Source organism: Berghia stephanieae, chromosome 14 (genome assembly GCF_034508935.2).
Source record: "Berghia stephanieae isolate SIO BIC M18660-M18661 chromosome 14, UCSD_Bste_1.3, whole genome shotgun sequence".
Lineage (NCBI taxonomy): Eukaryota > Metazoa > Mollusca > Gastropoda > Nudibranchia > Aeolidiidae > Berghia > Berghia stephanieae.
This window is the reverse complement of record NC_088373.1, coordinates 6,986,135-7,001,134: the sequence shown is the minus strand read 5'-3', so window position 1 is coordinate 7,001,134 and position 15,000 is coordinate 6,986,135. Positions and strand designations below refer to the sequence as shown.

Below are 15,000 nucleotides of genomic sequence, written 5' to 3'. Positions count from 1 at the left end.
TAATCTACCCCTATAGCTCATACTTGTTCCTAGTGCTTTAACTTTAACACTTCTATACTCCCTCTTTGGTCGGCCTGTGGCCCATGTCTTCTGTATGACTATCTGTGATTGATTGTAATCATGTATCCTTCTTTAAAAAATGAGATTTTTAGGGGAAAGGGATGGTCTACAATGCACTACAATTTAGCCCTCCAAAAAAAAAAAAACACATGAAACCTTGGACAGAGTACAAAACCAAGCCCTTCGCTTCATCTCCGGTGCCCTGAGATCGACACCCACAGCAGCATGTGAAATACATACTAATGTGGAACCACTTGGACTTCGAAGAGAATCAGCAGTGCTTGAAATGGTTGAAAGATACAAACGAAAAGAGAAAAACCATCCAAACAGAATTCTGGCAGAGAAATGGAAGCCAAGAACAAGATTAAAACAAAAATCCCTGCTACACATTGCTAACAACTTGAATGAAAGACACAGACTCCCAGAAAACAGACAAAAATCTATTTTAATCAGTCAAAAACCTCCATACGCCGAACTAAAACTTCCAAAAATAAAGACTAACCTCATAGAAGAAACAACAAGAAATAAAAACAAATCAGATATACAAACATTAGCTATGAGGACAATACAAGAATACCCAGACAACTGGATACATGTTTACACAGATGGATCTGCCCACAAAGGAACAAAAAATGCAGGGTATGGGTTTGTAGTAGAATACCCAGATAAAACCTGTGATAAAATCCACAATTCTTGCGGAAGCTCCTGCTCAAACTACGGGGCAGAGGCAGTTGCAATAGAAGCCTCACTGCGACATCTCTCTTCTGTTTTCCAGCTAAACCCTTCAAAACTTCAAAACACTGTCATCTTCACAGACTCCAAATCGGTTCTCCAAGCTCTAGATTTAGATAAACTCTCCTCAACCTTCAATAGTTTAAGATCTCAACTAGATGAATTCCTTACAAAACACAGAGTAGGCTTATCTCTCCAGTGGATACCGGGACATTCAAATATACCAGGAAATGACAATGCAGACAGACTAGCCAGACTCGGATCAACACTTTTACAACCATCAATTCCAGTATCCTTAGACACAGCGAAACAAATAATCAAAACAAATAAGAGAGAAGAGTGGATGAACAGTTGGGCAATGAGCACCACGGGTAGATGTATGTTTTCCCATATGACCACTCCTGTAAAGACTGATTGCCTAAATAAGCTCAGAAGACACCAGCAAAGCATCATCTTTCAACTAAGAACACAACACATACCGCTCAACAACCATTTAAGCAAAATTACAAAAGACACATCCCCTTTCTGCCCCCTATATCAACACCCCAATGAAACAGTAACACACCACTTGCTTCAATGCCAACCTCTTGAAGACCTGAGATGTACATTCCTCCCACCAAATCCAAGCATCAGTAACACACTTTATAGTCACCTGGAACAACTACAAAAGACGTCTAACTTCTACGTCATGGAACAAGACCGAAGGGCTAGAGCTCAGGTGGTCGCTGGTTCGGATAAGTAAGTATAATTGCAAGTATCGAGAATGTTCTTTACCTAGTCGATGGAAATATGAACTTTTGGTAACAATCAGACTCAATGGTATCTAGGGTTAATCTCCGACACGGGTTGCGTGCTGACTGTTGAAAAAATAATAAATCTTCATCATAGTTGAACAAAATAAAACAGAAAATCTTGGTCTGTGTTGCACATTTTTAAATGGTGTCCATTTTGGGGTATGTTATGGTAAGTTACAAATACTTATAGTGCAGAAAAGGGTTTAACACATATTATTCATTTATATTATTTATCCTCCCTCCAAGCAGAATCCAACTGATAAGATGACTTGTGTATCGAAACGGCCGTCTTGGATGCAAGATACATAATTTATAGAGTTATGTCTGAACTACAGGAAATCCATCAATAATAATAATAATAATAATAATAATAATAATAATAATAATAATAATAATAATAATAATAATAATGATAATAATAATAATAATAATAATAATAATGATGATGATGATGATAATAATAATAATAATAATAATAATAATAATAATAATAATAATAATAATAATAATAATAATAATAATATTGATGATGATGATAATAATAATAATAATAATAATAATAATAATAATAATAATAATAATAATAATAATAATAATAATAATAATAATAATAATAATAATAATGATGATAATAATAATAATAATAATAATAATAATAATAATAATAATAATAATAATAATAATAATAATAATAATAATAATAATAATAATAATTAAGAGAAGTAGAACAGCGATAAGTATCGTTTTCACAGCGAAAACATTCAAGTACTTATTAAGGCTGATTACGTTGATAAGTACTCAGTATTCAGTATCGACTAACGCCTACACGAGTCCTATCAACTATCAGTCAGGAAGCATAGTTTCAACATTTTTATTCTCTGTTGAATTATTCCGGTACTTTCCTACTCACTTCTTGTTATTTTCAACATTATCGGTTCAACTATTAGAATATTTTTGCTTGATAAATGCAATGGCTTCATCACAAGTGGTTATGTACGGTAAGCAAACAACTCTAGTTTTTATGTTTATCATTTTCTCTGACTGACAATTCTTAAACTGTACACCACTTTTCTTCTCTATTAATTCGCTGCGAATAATGATTTCCTCTACTCGCAGTAATTATTGCGAATAGTAGATAGCGTTCGTATTCGTTACGGTCATGGTAGATAGCGACAATTGCCAAGGACCGTGTCTGTTCATCAATTACGCATACTTGTGTACTTTTTTTAACTGCCACAATGTCACCAGCAGAAATTTTGGACCATTCAAAAAAGCCTACAAGCAAGTTTCAATTTACAGAGACCCCAACTTAAAACTGTGCTCACATGAATTTCAGACACCGTTCGGTAGAATTTTATTATAGAAAATCTTATCTATTTAGAACTATAAGATAGGTAGTGAATGACGTCCAATACCACCCCATATCTCCGAAACCTCAAGTGGCTGTGTTTGTAGTAGTAGTTGTGGTGATGATGATGTGGTGGTGATGGTTGTAGTGATTGTGGTGATGATGGTTGTAGTTGTAGTGGTGGTGATGATTTGCTGGTGGTGGCTGTGGTTGCAGTAATGATGAGGTTGTGGTAGTGGTGTTTGTAGTAGTAGTGTTAGTGTTAGAGAAAATGATGATATGGAGGTGGTGGTGGTTGTAGTTGTAGTAGTAGTGGTGGTGGTAGTGGTAGTGATGATAATGATGTGGTGGCGGTTGTAGCAATAGAAGTAGTAGTAGTAGTAATTATGATGTGGTGGCGATGGTTGTAGTACTATTGGGTTGTGGTTGCAGTAATGATGAGGTTGTGGTAGTGGTGTTTGTAGTAGTAGTAGTAGTAGTGTTAGAGAAAATGATGATATGGAGGTGGTGGTGGTTGTAGTAGTAGTAGTAGTGGTGGTGGTGGTAGTGATGATGATGATGTGGTGGCGGTTGTAGCAATAGAAGTAGTAGTAGTAGTAGTAGTAGTAGTAGTAGTAGTAGTAGTAGTAGTAGTAGTAGTAATTATGATGTGGTGGTGATGGTTGTAGTAATATTGGTCATGATGATGTTGCTGTGATGGAGGTTGTAGTGGAGGCCAAGACGATGTGGTTGTGATGGCTGTGTAGTAATGGTGGCAATAATGATGTGTGTGTGTGTTTGTTGTAGTGGCATTGGTTGTGATGATGATGTGACGGTTGTGGTTGTAGTAATATTTGTAGTGATGATGATGTGATGGTGGTGATTGCAGTTATATTGGTATTGATGATGATGTGATGGTTGTGGTTGTAGTAGTAATGGTTGTGATGATGTTGAGGTGATTGTGGTAGCGGTAGTGATGATGATGTGGTAGTTGTAGTTGTAGTGGTAATGAGTGAGTGATGATGATGATGTCTCCCATAGCGGGCAGGGAGGTACATACTGTGTCTTCTATCCCCTTATATCTGTTTTCCAACATGCTTTCTGTCTTTGTCTTGGAATGAGATTACTTAGTTTTTTTCCTGGCCCTGGTCGGAGTCCTGGCTGGGAGGGAAACAGTCAAATGCATAGTTATTGTTTTGGGAGATGATATTTTTTTCCTTGTAAATCATCTCTCTGTTATGTATTACTTTATTTGTTATTTTTTAATGTATAATGTAAGCATTTGAGTGTGTTCCTCTTTGTTGGATTTTGTTCTTGTGCCCGGATGAGACTTATAGGTGATCTCAAACTAAGTACATTGGTGATATGCTCTTGGAATCTACATCTGATCCCTATTTGTTCCCAGTTCCCCTATGTCTTACTTTCTCTTGGATGCTTCAATTGTAATTTTAGAACGTTTTACTATCCCATTTTCTTCCTTTTTACTGGCGTTGATATAACCTAAATGTGTTGCAAGCGCCGTAAAGCCCTTAAAAACAATAAACAAAACAAACGATGATGATGATGTGGTGGTGGTGGTGATGGTTGAAGTAAAAGTGTAAATGAAGATGATGTGATGGTGGTAGTTGTAATATTAGTATTGTTTGTGATGATGACGTGGTGGTGGTGGTTGTAATAGAGGAGTGTGTGTGTTTGATGAAAATGATGTGGTAGTTGCAGTTGTAGTTGTGGTGGTATTGATGGTGACGATGTGGTGGTGGTTGTAATAGTGGTGTTAATGCTAGTGATGATGATGCTATGGTGGTGGTTGTGGTAGTGGTGCTAGTGATGTTTATGATGTGGTGGTGGTTTTAGTAGAGGTGGTAGTGATGATGAATTGGTGGTTGTGATGGTTGCAGTAGTAGTGGTAATGATGTGGTTGTTGTAGTGGTGGTATTGATCAAGATGTAGAGGTGGTTGTTGTAGAGTGGTGGGATTGATCATGATTCGATTGTGATGGGGGGGTCTGAGAATATACTGGTGATTTAGCATCCATGTGGACTGTCCAAAATAAAATAGAAAGCTTACTTTGAAGGTCTTTTAAAAAAATTATTCTTTAAAAAATCATCATCATAAAACTGTCAATCATCGGCACAGAAAGGTTGAATACAGTGCTGCAGTACGGAAACCTCAAACAATTATTATTATTATTATTATTATTATTATTATTATTATTATTATTATTATTATTATTATTATTATTATTATTATTATTATTATTATTATTATTATTATTATTATATATTATTATTGTTATTATTATTATTATTATTATTATTATTATTATTATTATTATTATTATTATTATTATTATTGTTGTTGTCATTATTTATTATTATTATTATTATTATACAAATTATTATTGTTGTCATTATTATTATTATTATTATTATTGTAATTATTATTTATTATTGATATATGGCGGGTGGTTGGATGGGAGCATCACCCTTGAATCATATACCTATGATGTTCGCATGGGTGTACGATCCGATAGTGATGTCGTTTCTTCTTCTCTTTACTAGCCTATCCTGCTTCTTTGGTTTGTGATTGTATTTTTGACAGGGGATATTTTTTTTTTTTCTGTATATCTTCTGCCTGTTTGTTCTTGGTTATTTATAATTTAGCTTATGATATCTTTAGGTTATGATTTTGATTTACATTTGTACTACTTTTGTTAGATTGCTTGTTTTTTTGTTTCAGCGGTCTCTCATATAACCTCAATTGTGTTGGAAGAGACCTAAAGCAACAAACAAACAAAACAAAATATTATTGATATTATTATTATTATTATTATTATTATTTTTACGTAATATGGCTTGGACTTTTTTTTTTTTTTTAAAGTGAGAGGGAGTGAAGATATGAATAGTAAAAAATTATGGGATAGACTTGTCCTCACAAAACTCCGTTACAGCAATGTGAAAGATTTACTTTTCCTCCAGCAGAGGCAGAAGTCACCCACTTGACAAGTGTCCCTGTCTCTGTGTATTGCGATGGACAGAAAGAGGTTGAAGCCTCGATTGACCTGGAATTCATTGTGCAAAGTCAGGACAACGCTCAATACTGCACCGTCAAACAGGTGATTAAAAAACAAAATCATAAGCTCTTTTAAAAAAATTTTATATCTGGCATTGACCACTCAATGCAGGCAAAGCGCATGACAACTAGAATGAATACCATGCCCGTTATGGGCTTTTACAATTTATTTTTAAAAAATTCCAAACTGGAGGCAGCAGAAATGTGGTTCCTTAGAAGGATGTTAAGAATCGCATGGACAGAGAAGAAAACTAATGAGGAAGTATTAGAGCTAGCTGAAACTAAAAGGTTACTAATTCGTACAATAAGAAAAAGACAAATGCAATTTTTAGGGCACCAATATCAACATAAATGTATTGAACATCTTGCTCTCACAGGAAAGATAGAAGTTAAAAAGAGTAAAGGTAGACCAAGAAAAACATATTTAAATAGTTTGAACAGCTGGGTGACAAAGAAAGAGAAGAGTAATATTAGTTTTCTGAGGTTATCTGATCAGAGAGATGAATTGGCGTACCATGATCACCGATGTCTGGCACAGACTTGGTACTTGAAGAAGAAGAAGAATTCCACACATTTACCAACTATGGTCTCCATTTTGCTTATGAGAATTGTGGGGAAATATAAGTAATGAGGACTCGCCTTTCTGCCAGCGACCAAGTCAAGCATGAAAGCCTCAGGACCACAAAGCCCTAAGAAATGAACAGAATTTGTGCGGCTATGTGGTCTAGTGGTATGACACTCACTTTCGGATCGGAAGGTCCTGGGTTCGAGCCTTGCTCAGTGCATAGTTGAGTCCTTGGAGAAAATCTTTACTCATATTCTCTCATCTTACTCAGGTGTAAAATGAGTACCTGGATGTTAAATGTGTTGTATCTGTCTGCAAAATGTTTTTGTAATATCGCCTAAAAGGCGTCATATCCCTTCCTACATGTTAAATGTTGCTGTTGGCCAGGGACCCATTGTAAAGCGCTTTGAGCACGTTTAGTGGATATTGCGCTAGAATTTAAAAATCATCATTCAGAGTTGTAAGGCTCGTGGAATTAGAGTTTATTCAAGTTGAATAGCTGATAAAAACAACGGAAGCTGTAAATATAGTATTGGAATATTTCTAGCGAGGAGAGAGTCAGGATCTTAATTCTGTCAGAATTTCAAAAACGACCTTTTGCTACAGTTTCATATATGCAAGTAAAAAGGCCTCACTTTTGCAGGGAGAAGTAAGTTTTTATTTTTCATTTTAATCCACCACTTCTACAACCAGCACTACCACATTATCTTTACTATCACCACCATTACAACCACTACCACCACTCCATTATTCCTACAACCACGTCTACATCATGCTCCCAACCACCACTCAAGAGTGGCAGGGTTATCTTGATGAGTTGTTTAAGTAATATTTTATTTTTATACCAGTGAGCGAGGATACCTATTTCTTTTTTTTGCAAGCAACTACTAATAATTACCTCTAACACCGTTGTAACTATATTATTATGCACTTGATTCCAGCAGTTTGATTGTCTTTTTAGACATTGCTATTCCACGAGGTATTGTTCCTGAAATTTGAGGTTTTTTCCCGTAAAATGTCCCTGAAATTTGAGGTTTTTCCTTAGAATGTCCCTGAAATTTGAGATTTTTCCATAAAATGTTCCTGAAATTTAAGGTTTATCCATAAAATGTCCCTGAAATTTGAGGTTTATCCATAAAATGTCCCTGAAATTTGAGGTTTTTTCCATAAAATGTCCCTGAAATTTGAGGTTTTTCCTTAGAATGTCCCTGAAATTTGAGGTTTTTCCATAAAATATCCCTGAAATTTGATCGTCTTCCGTATAATGTCCCTGAAATTTGAAATTGAGGGTAGGCATGCCTGTCATTGTTCAAGATGAAGATCCTTCGCACACTTCGAGGACAAGCCAATCGTTACTGCATTGTCAAGTAACAGGACATTTCATTGAGAATGAAAGTTGGCTGCCAAATTCTCCTGACTGTAATCTCCTGGATTATCACCTCTGGAATATCCTTTCGATAACAGTTAATGAAATTAAGGGAACAACTTTTTACAAATGTCAATTGAATTACATCAGAAAATAAAATCTGTTTGAACAGAGATCAATAGTTTCGATAACATTTAATGAAAACCGGGAACAGCTTTTGTTTTCAAATTTCAAATGAATTACAGCAGAAAATAAAATCTGTTTGAACAGAGGTCACTAGTTTCGATAACATTTAATGAAAACCGGGAACAGCTTTTGTTTTCAAATTTCAAATGAATTACAGCAGAAAATAAAATCTGTTTGAACAGAGGTCACTAGTTTGCTTTGCCCAAGATCTGCTATCAAAAAGGGCTTCTTCTGTCTCCTTTCCATCTGCCTCAAGTTGTAAGAAACAAAGATGGTGCCATAACAATGCAATTTATTACATCATATATAAAACTTTTCTTGTTAAAAGTGACATGAATTGTTTTTCTATTATTCAATATTCAGTTAATTTGATTTTCTTATCAATAAAAACAATTTCCTAAATCCCATTATAGGCAGACAAATGCCACATGAGAGATGCACATTTAAAACACAAAAAAGTTTACCTATTTTACCATAGATATTTCAACAACATTTAAATAACGCTTATAATTGTTGAAATGACTTGAAATTTAGCATAATAAGAGTTTATGTTTTTTAAAACTTATGTAAAAATTGCAGCAATGTGGCTTGAATAAAATAGGCACACTAAGATGTCAAAAAGGGGATAGTTTTCTGATCCAAGTATAGGGGCAAAAAACATGTTTGGAGCGGGATGACTTTGCAACTAATGTCGTTATAAGTGGGGTGTACTGTAAATGTTAAATGAAAAACTAGAGGTGCCTAAATGAGTCAATAAAATGGAGAGAAAGATAAAGGGAGTAAATGTGACTCATAAATAAGGGAACAACACAAATTTCAAATTGAGCTTTTATATAACGCAATATCCACTAAATGTGCTCAAAGCGCTTTACAAAGGGTCCCTGGTCAACAGCAACATTTAACATGTAGGACGGGTCATGACGCCTGTTAGGCGATATTACAGTTTTTCGGACAAAGACAACGCTGTTAACGGCCAGGTACTCATTTTACACCTGAGTGCGGTGAGAGAATGTGAGTAAAGAGCCTTTTCCAAGAACTCAACTATGCGCCGAGCGCGAGGCTCGAACCCAGGACCTTCCGATCCGAAAGCGAGTGTCATACCACTAGACCACATAGCCACACAAATGCTTCACTCTAGTAAACCAGAATTTTAAGATCCAAGGATTTACCCCAGGGCCAAAATTACCCTATTTTCCGTACATGATGTATATTATATGTTTAATTTCTCATTACTGACACAGGCTACAAGTGACATTTTGAATAACAAGTTGACACCTGTGCCTCAAAAAATGAAAGACAACCCAGATGATTGTGTTCTTCTCATTTCTTCCAATGGAAGACCTAAAAAGTTGGCCAGTGACACCCATCTCAAGGATCACATTGAAGACTTGGCCATCAATGGAGCAAAACTTATTGTGACCGACAATTTGTAAGTATTAATGATATGATTCAAACTAAAGCACAAAGTTGATGTCTTTGCTTATTCATCATAACGACGCCACTACCTTATTATCTCATTCGTCTGTAGTGTTTCATTCATCCTGTTTATTTGATAAAGAGGAATCGTCCATTTTATCTGTTTCCGTATATTAAATTGAACCTTACTTTCAATTTCACATATAGTTATTTATTTCTTCGACTTTCGAGAAACAACATTGACAAAATTGATAGAACAACTTCAACTTCAAAAGAAAAATTTGTTTTGTTTTCAAATTAATGTTTTCACGTGAGCACCGTGATCTAGTGCTTCCATTTATAGTTTTCAAAATTTAGTACTTTCCTTAGCTTCTATAGATAAAATGAAGTTGACGTCACTCAAATCTTTGTTATTGTTTTTTTTTTTGCCATCCGCGTTTATGAGTGATTCTCACTAAACTGTATTAATCAGACTATAAACCTTCAAGGTTACACATAGTTTTGCTTGGTGGTGTTCCTGGCCTCCCATAGTGGGCAGGGGGGTACATACTGTGTCTTCTATCCCCTTCTAACTGTTTTCCAACATGCTTTCTGTCTTTGTCTTCGAATGAGATTACATGGTTTTGTCCTGGCCCTGGCCGTAGTCCTAGCTGGGAGGGAAACAGTCAAATGCATAGTTATTGTTTTGGGAGATGATATTTTTTTCCTTGTAAATCAGCTCTCTGTTTTGTATTATTATATTTGTTATTTTCAATGTATAATGTAAGCATTTGAGTGTATTCCTCTTTGTTGGATTTTGTGCTTGTGTCCGGATGAGACTTATAGATGATCTCAAACTAAGTACATAGATGGTTTGCTCTTGGATTCCACATCTGATCCCTATTTGTTCCTAGTTCCCGTTTTTGTCTTACTTTTTCTTGGGTGCTTTAATTGTAATTCCAGAACTTTTTACTATCCCATTTTCTTCCTTTTTCCTGACGCTGATATAACCTAAATGTGTTGCAAGCGCCCTAAAACCCTTAAAGACAAACAAAATAAAACAAAAAACAGAGCTGTCAACCCTGTATTTTTCCTGGGATTTTCCCGGAGGGTATTTTTAGGGTTTTAAAAAAATAACCTTTCTTTCCATTTTTTCCTTGAGAATACTAATACTAAGCTGTTAGAAACTGTGAACTGTAAAAAATGGTGTGTAAAAATGAATGTAATTACTTCAAATAAGAACAAAATACGAAACAAGGAATGCTGTGTAGGCTGGAAATCTTTTTTTTTAACCCTCTCCTTACCACCCATAGGTAAATCGTCACATTCGTTACGATATGTAATCAACAATTTTCTCATTCTGATTTTTCTTGTACAACACGAAATTTAAAGAAATGCTTTGATCACAGCTATAAATACTAAACACTGTGTTGTAGCGCTCACTTGTTACTTTTTTGTTTGAGTAAGAAAAGTCTATTTTTGTGCTGGATGGGAGTGACTTTTGGGGGAAATTCTAAAAATATCTGGTAAGGAGATAGTTAAGGTGCAGTCGCCGAGGTCTTCCATGAAGGAATATATAGGTAATCTATCAAATAAATAATGTTTGATGTCAACAAGAATCACCAATGTTGTGCAAAGTGACAAAATTAGGGTTAAAAATCTTGGCCAAAGAAAAAAGCGAAAGTGCCTGATAGGGCTCGAACCTGTCACCTTCCAGGTCACAGTGCAATGCCTTAATCACCTTGCCCCTCCTTTTGTAAAAATTGTATTTAGGTCTAAATTTTAAAATTGTCTTTGTTTTAAGAAACTACTTTAAAATGTCATTTACGGCACTTGTGCGTCTATGTGGTCTTGTGGTATGTAACTAGCTTTCAGATCAGAAGGTCCTGGATTCGAGCCTCTCTCGGCTCATAGTAAAGTCCTCAGAAAGGGCTCTTTACTGACATTCTCTCACCATTTTTAGATGTAAAAATGAGTACCTGGTTGTTAATAGTGTTGTCACTATCGGAAAAATTTGTAATATCGCCTGACAGGAGTAATGTCTTGTTTTTCATGGTACATGTTGCAGTTAGTCAGGGATCCTTTGTATGATATGATATGATATGATATGATATGATATAAGTCCAGATTTATGTAGGCTTTTACAGCCTTTTATCTGCTCTTGTGCATTCGTGAACGTATTTAATTCACGTCTCTCAAAACTGGGCATGCCACATAGTGGAAGGAGATGTCTGAATTTAACTTTACAAAACAGTATTTTTCTGTTTCACAATGAGCATCAAAAAAGCACTGTGTGAGCTTGTTTAGAGGATATTGCACTTTATAAAAGCTCAAGTTACGGTGAGTATTCATATAATATATGTCACTCCTTTGGCCAGGTAATCATTCATCCCAATTCGCGGGTGGTTGGATGGGAGCATCACCCTTGAATCATATACCTATGATGTTCGCATGGGTGTACGATCCGATAGTGATGTCGTTTCTTCTTCTCTTTACTAGCCTATCCTGCTTCTTTGGTTTGTGATTGTATTTTTGACAGGGGATATTTTTTTTTTCTGTAAATTTTCTGCCTGTTTGTTCTTGGTTATTTATAATTTAGCTTATGATATCTTTAGGTTATGATTTTGATTTACATTTGTACCATTTTTGTTAGATTGCTTGTTTCTTTGTTTCAGCGGTCTCTCATATAACCTCAATTGTGTTGGAAGAGACCTAAAGCAACAAAAAAAAAAAAAAAAAAAATTCATCCCAATTCAATTAAAAATAAATAAAAATAATTGAGCTTTTATATAGCGCAGTATCCACTAAATGTGCTCAAATCGCTGTACAAAGGGCCCCTGACCAACAGCAAAACCTTAACATGTAGGACGGGACATGACGCCTGTTAGGCGATATTACAATTTTTTTTCGGAAAGAGACAACGCTGTTAACAGCCAGGTACTCATTTTGCACCTGAGTATGGTGAGAGAATGTGAGTAAAGAGCCTTCTCCGAGGATTCAACTATGCTCCGAGCGAGGCTCGAACCCAGGACCTTCTGATCCGAAAGCGAGTGTCATACCACTAGACCACATAGCCGCACAATTTGATGATTGTGTGTGTATTGTGCTTTAACCCAAATATTCAATATTGTGGCCAGGTTTTTAAAATATCATTATCACTTACTGTGCTCAGTATTGTGTTGATAGCTCAACTTTCAAATGGAGATTGTTGTATTGTTTGGCCACTGATGCCATGAATCATACAAAGTAATGTCAAAGAAGAATATAACAGCTTAAAAGAGAAGAGAACAAAATACTTCACACATTACATTGCAGGCTCAACATCTTTCTACAGCCAATGATAACTATATGTACCCATTTAACTGTATTTTTGGGGTTTTTTTAATGTTTTTTTTCTTTTTTGTTTTTCTTTTTTGTTTTTGGCCTATGAAGGGTTTTGAACCCAGAAACTTCTGTGTTTAGTAGCTTGTTCTTTTAAAAAAATTGTTTTAATATATTCTTTTTTTTTTTTTACATTACTTATTCCAGTCCACGACTTCATTTTATTCGATTTATCAAAAAAAAATGTTGTCTTCAATTTTCAGGACGAAAATGGACACCTTCGAACCGGCCATTGAGACTCTGTGTAAGATAAAGCAGTCGCAGTAAGCAAATATTTGGAGAAGATTGTGATTAGGAAATTGTGTCAAGGAAACAACATGACATCCCTCCTTTGAAATGAGTATTTTGTTCCCTTCTTTGTTATTGAATAAATGAAAAATAAACTAAAAAATGCAGTGCCGCACATTTCTCGTCTTTTCTCAGACAAAATATTTTAGACGAGAAATCTTTGAAAACGAGGAATACATGAAACTTGTACAATGAAAATATGGAAATTTGTCAATTTGAGATAGGACTTAACGCATTCAATCCTAGAGATTTTTGCTACTTTTTTAAATTGGAAAAAAAATGTATTAAAAATGAGCATGTACATAGATAGTTTTATTCAACTATCATTAACATGTAAAAATTAAGAACTTTAGGTTTCATACCACGTATTTAATTTGTCTCAGAAAAATGTAATAAATAGGCAGGGGGTAAAAGTAAACTACAGATATAGTCGGTATTAGGGTTGAGTGAGTTAAAACAGTAAAGTAATTTTCTGTGCTCTTGATCGAGCTTAACACGTGTTGAATTGGGTCACCATAATTTGTGCCTATAGATAGAATGAAATTGACGTCACTTGGGTCTTTGTTATTGTTTTTTGCCATCCACGATTATGAGTCACTGGGGTCTTTGTTATTGTTTTTTTGCCATCCACGATTATGAGTAATTCTTACTTAACTGTATTATCCAGACTATAAAAGTTCATGGTTACACATGGTTTTGTGTGTTGGTCCGTATGGCAATGTTGTGAGCTTCTTAGCCAGGCACATACTATCTATTGATGGTATCTATCATGTCAATTGTCCAACAAGTACTGCGAGTAGTGCAATCTTAACCAGCACACAAATCTGTGTGTAACATATTTCAGAATTAAATGAAAACTAATCACATCTCTTGGGGAGGGGGGGGGGGGGGTCATAAAACAAAATCAAAGAGAACTGAGTGGCTCTATACAAACTTTGCTTTACGCTGTTTAACAAGTGCTCATAATGTAACGGAGTCGATGTAATGCATGAAAGGAAAAAAACAAAATCTATAATTACTATAATGAGTCACTAATCCCAGAATTTGGTTGTCTAAACAGCAGAAAGATTTGCCATCTAGAGACAATATTCAATTTTCTTCAGGTCAACCATTAGTAACTAAGGAGACTTGTTTTTATTATAATTATTTTGGGGGAAGGGGGGGGGGGGGGGGGCATTTAAAAATGTTTTTTTTTTTTTTAGTATATATTATATTCGAAGAATTTACACTTGAAAAGTCTTTCAGTGCCCTTTTGCATCAAATGCTCATATAATTCTGTGAAACCGGTCTTTGCTACTTCGGCCTTCATATTCTTTGTCTACTGAGCGTTGATTTTGGCACCATAAAACATCATTGTACTTAAGAAAGTAACCGTTTTATAAATAAAGAGAACATTTTGTTATCTTAATGTTAGAGTCCATAAGGAATTTTATAGTGGGATTTATGATTTTAAAGTATGCGCAGAAAACCGTTTGTTGGTCTTTAAAACCCATGGGGAACTTAGGCAGTCAACGTTATCCCTTATTTATTGTTATGTTTGTTATTATTGTTTTTTATTATTGTTATTATTATTATTATTATTATTATTATTATTATTATTATTATTATTATTATTATTATTATTATTATTATTATTATTATATTGGTGGGGGGGGGGGGGGGGGGCTTTTGACCTCCCATGGTGGAGGGGGGCATTTGACCTCCCATGGTGGGTGGATTGTCACTCTTGTTGTGTTTCTTGCCCAACCCCCCCCCCCCCCCCCCCCCCCATATATCTGTTTTCCCTTTCCATCATATTATCATGACATTGTATTAAATTAAAGAGTCGAAAACG

General features: G+C 35.1%; 1 protein-coding gene across 2 annotated transcripts; it reads left to right on the top strand.

Moving 5' to 3' along the window:
• Positions 1–2,404: 2,404 nt before the first annotated feature.
• LOC144959428 (uncharacterized) lies at positions 2,405–13,579 on the top strand. Of its 2 annotated transcripts, none has more exons than XM_078892011.1 (4): positions 2,405–2,584; positions 5,892–6,028; positions 9,344–9,531; positions 13,082–13,579. In XM_078892011.1, the coding sequence occupies exons 1-4, from the start codon at positions 2,557–2,559 to the stop codon at positions 13,143–13,145; spliced, it is 417 nt and encodes a 138-aa protein (XP_078748137.1). In that variant the 5' UTR covers positions 2,405–2,556; the 3' UTR covers positions 13,146–13,579. The 2 variants fall into 2 exon arrangements, with proteins under 2 accessions (XP_078748137.1, XP_078748136.1); XM_078892010.1 differs by having other exon boundaries at positions 2,416–2,584; positions 5,895–6,028; positions 13,082–13,446.
• Positions 13,580–15,000: the final 1,421 nt, after the last annotated feature.

Bases quoted from the DNA above. Each gene is read 5' to 3' on its own strand.
- LOC144959428 (XM_078892011.1), top strand. From the start codon at position 2,557: ATGGCTTCATCACAAGTGGTTATGTACG. The intron at 2,585-5,891 runs GTAAGCAAACAA...CTTTTCCTCCAG, and splicing joins ATCACAAGTGGTTATGTACG to CAGAGGCAGAAGTCACCCAC. The intron at 9,532-13,081 runs GTAAGTATTAAT...TTCAATTTTCAG, and splicing joins CTTATTGTGACCGACAATTT to GACGAAAATGGACACCTTCG.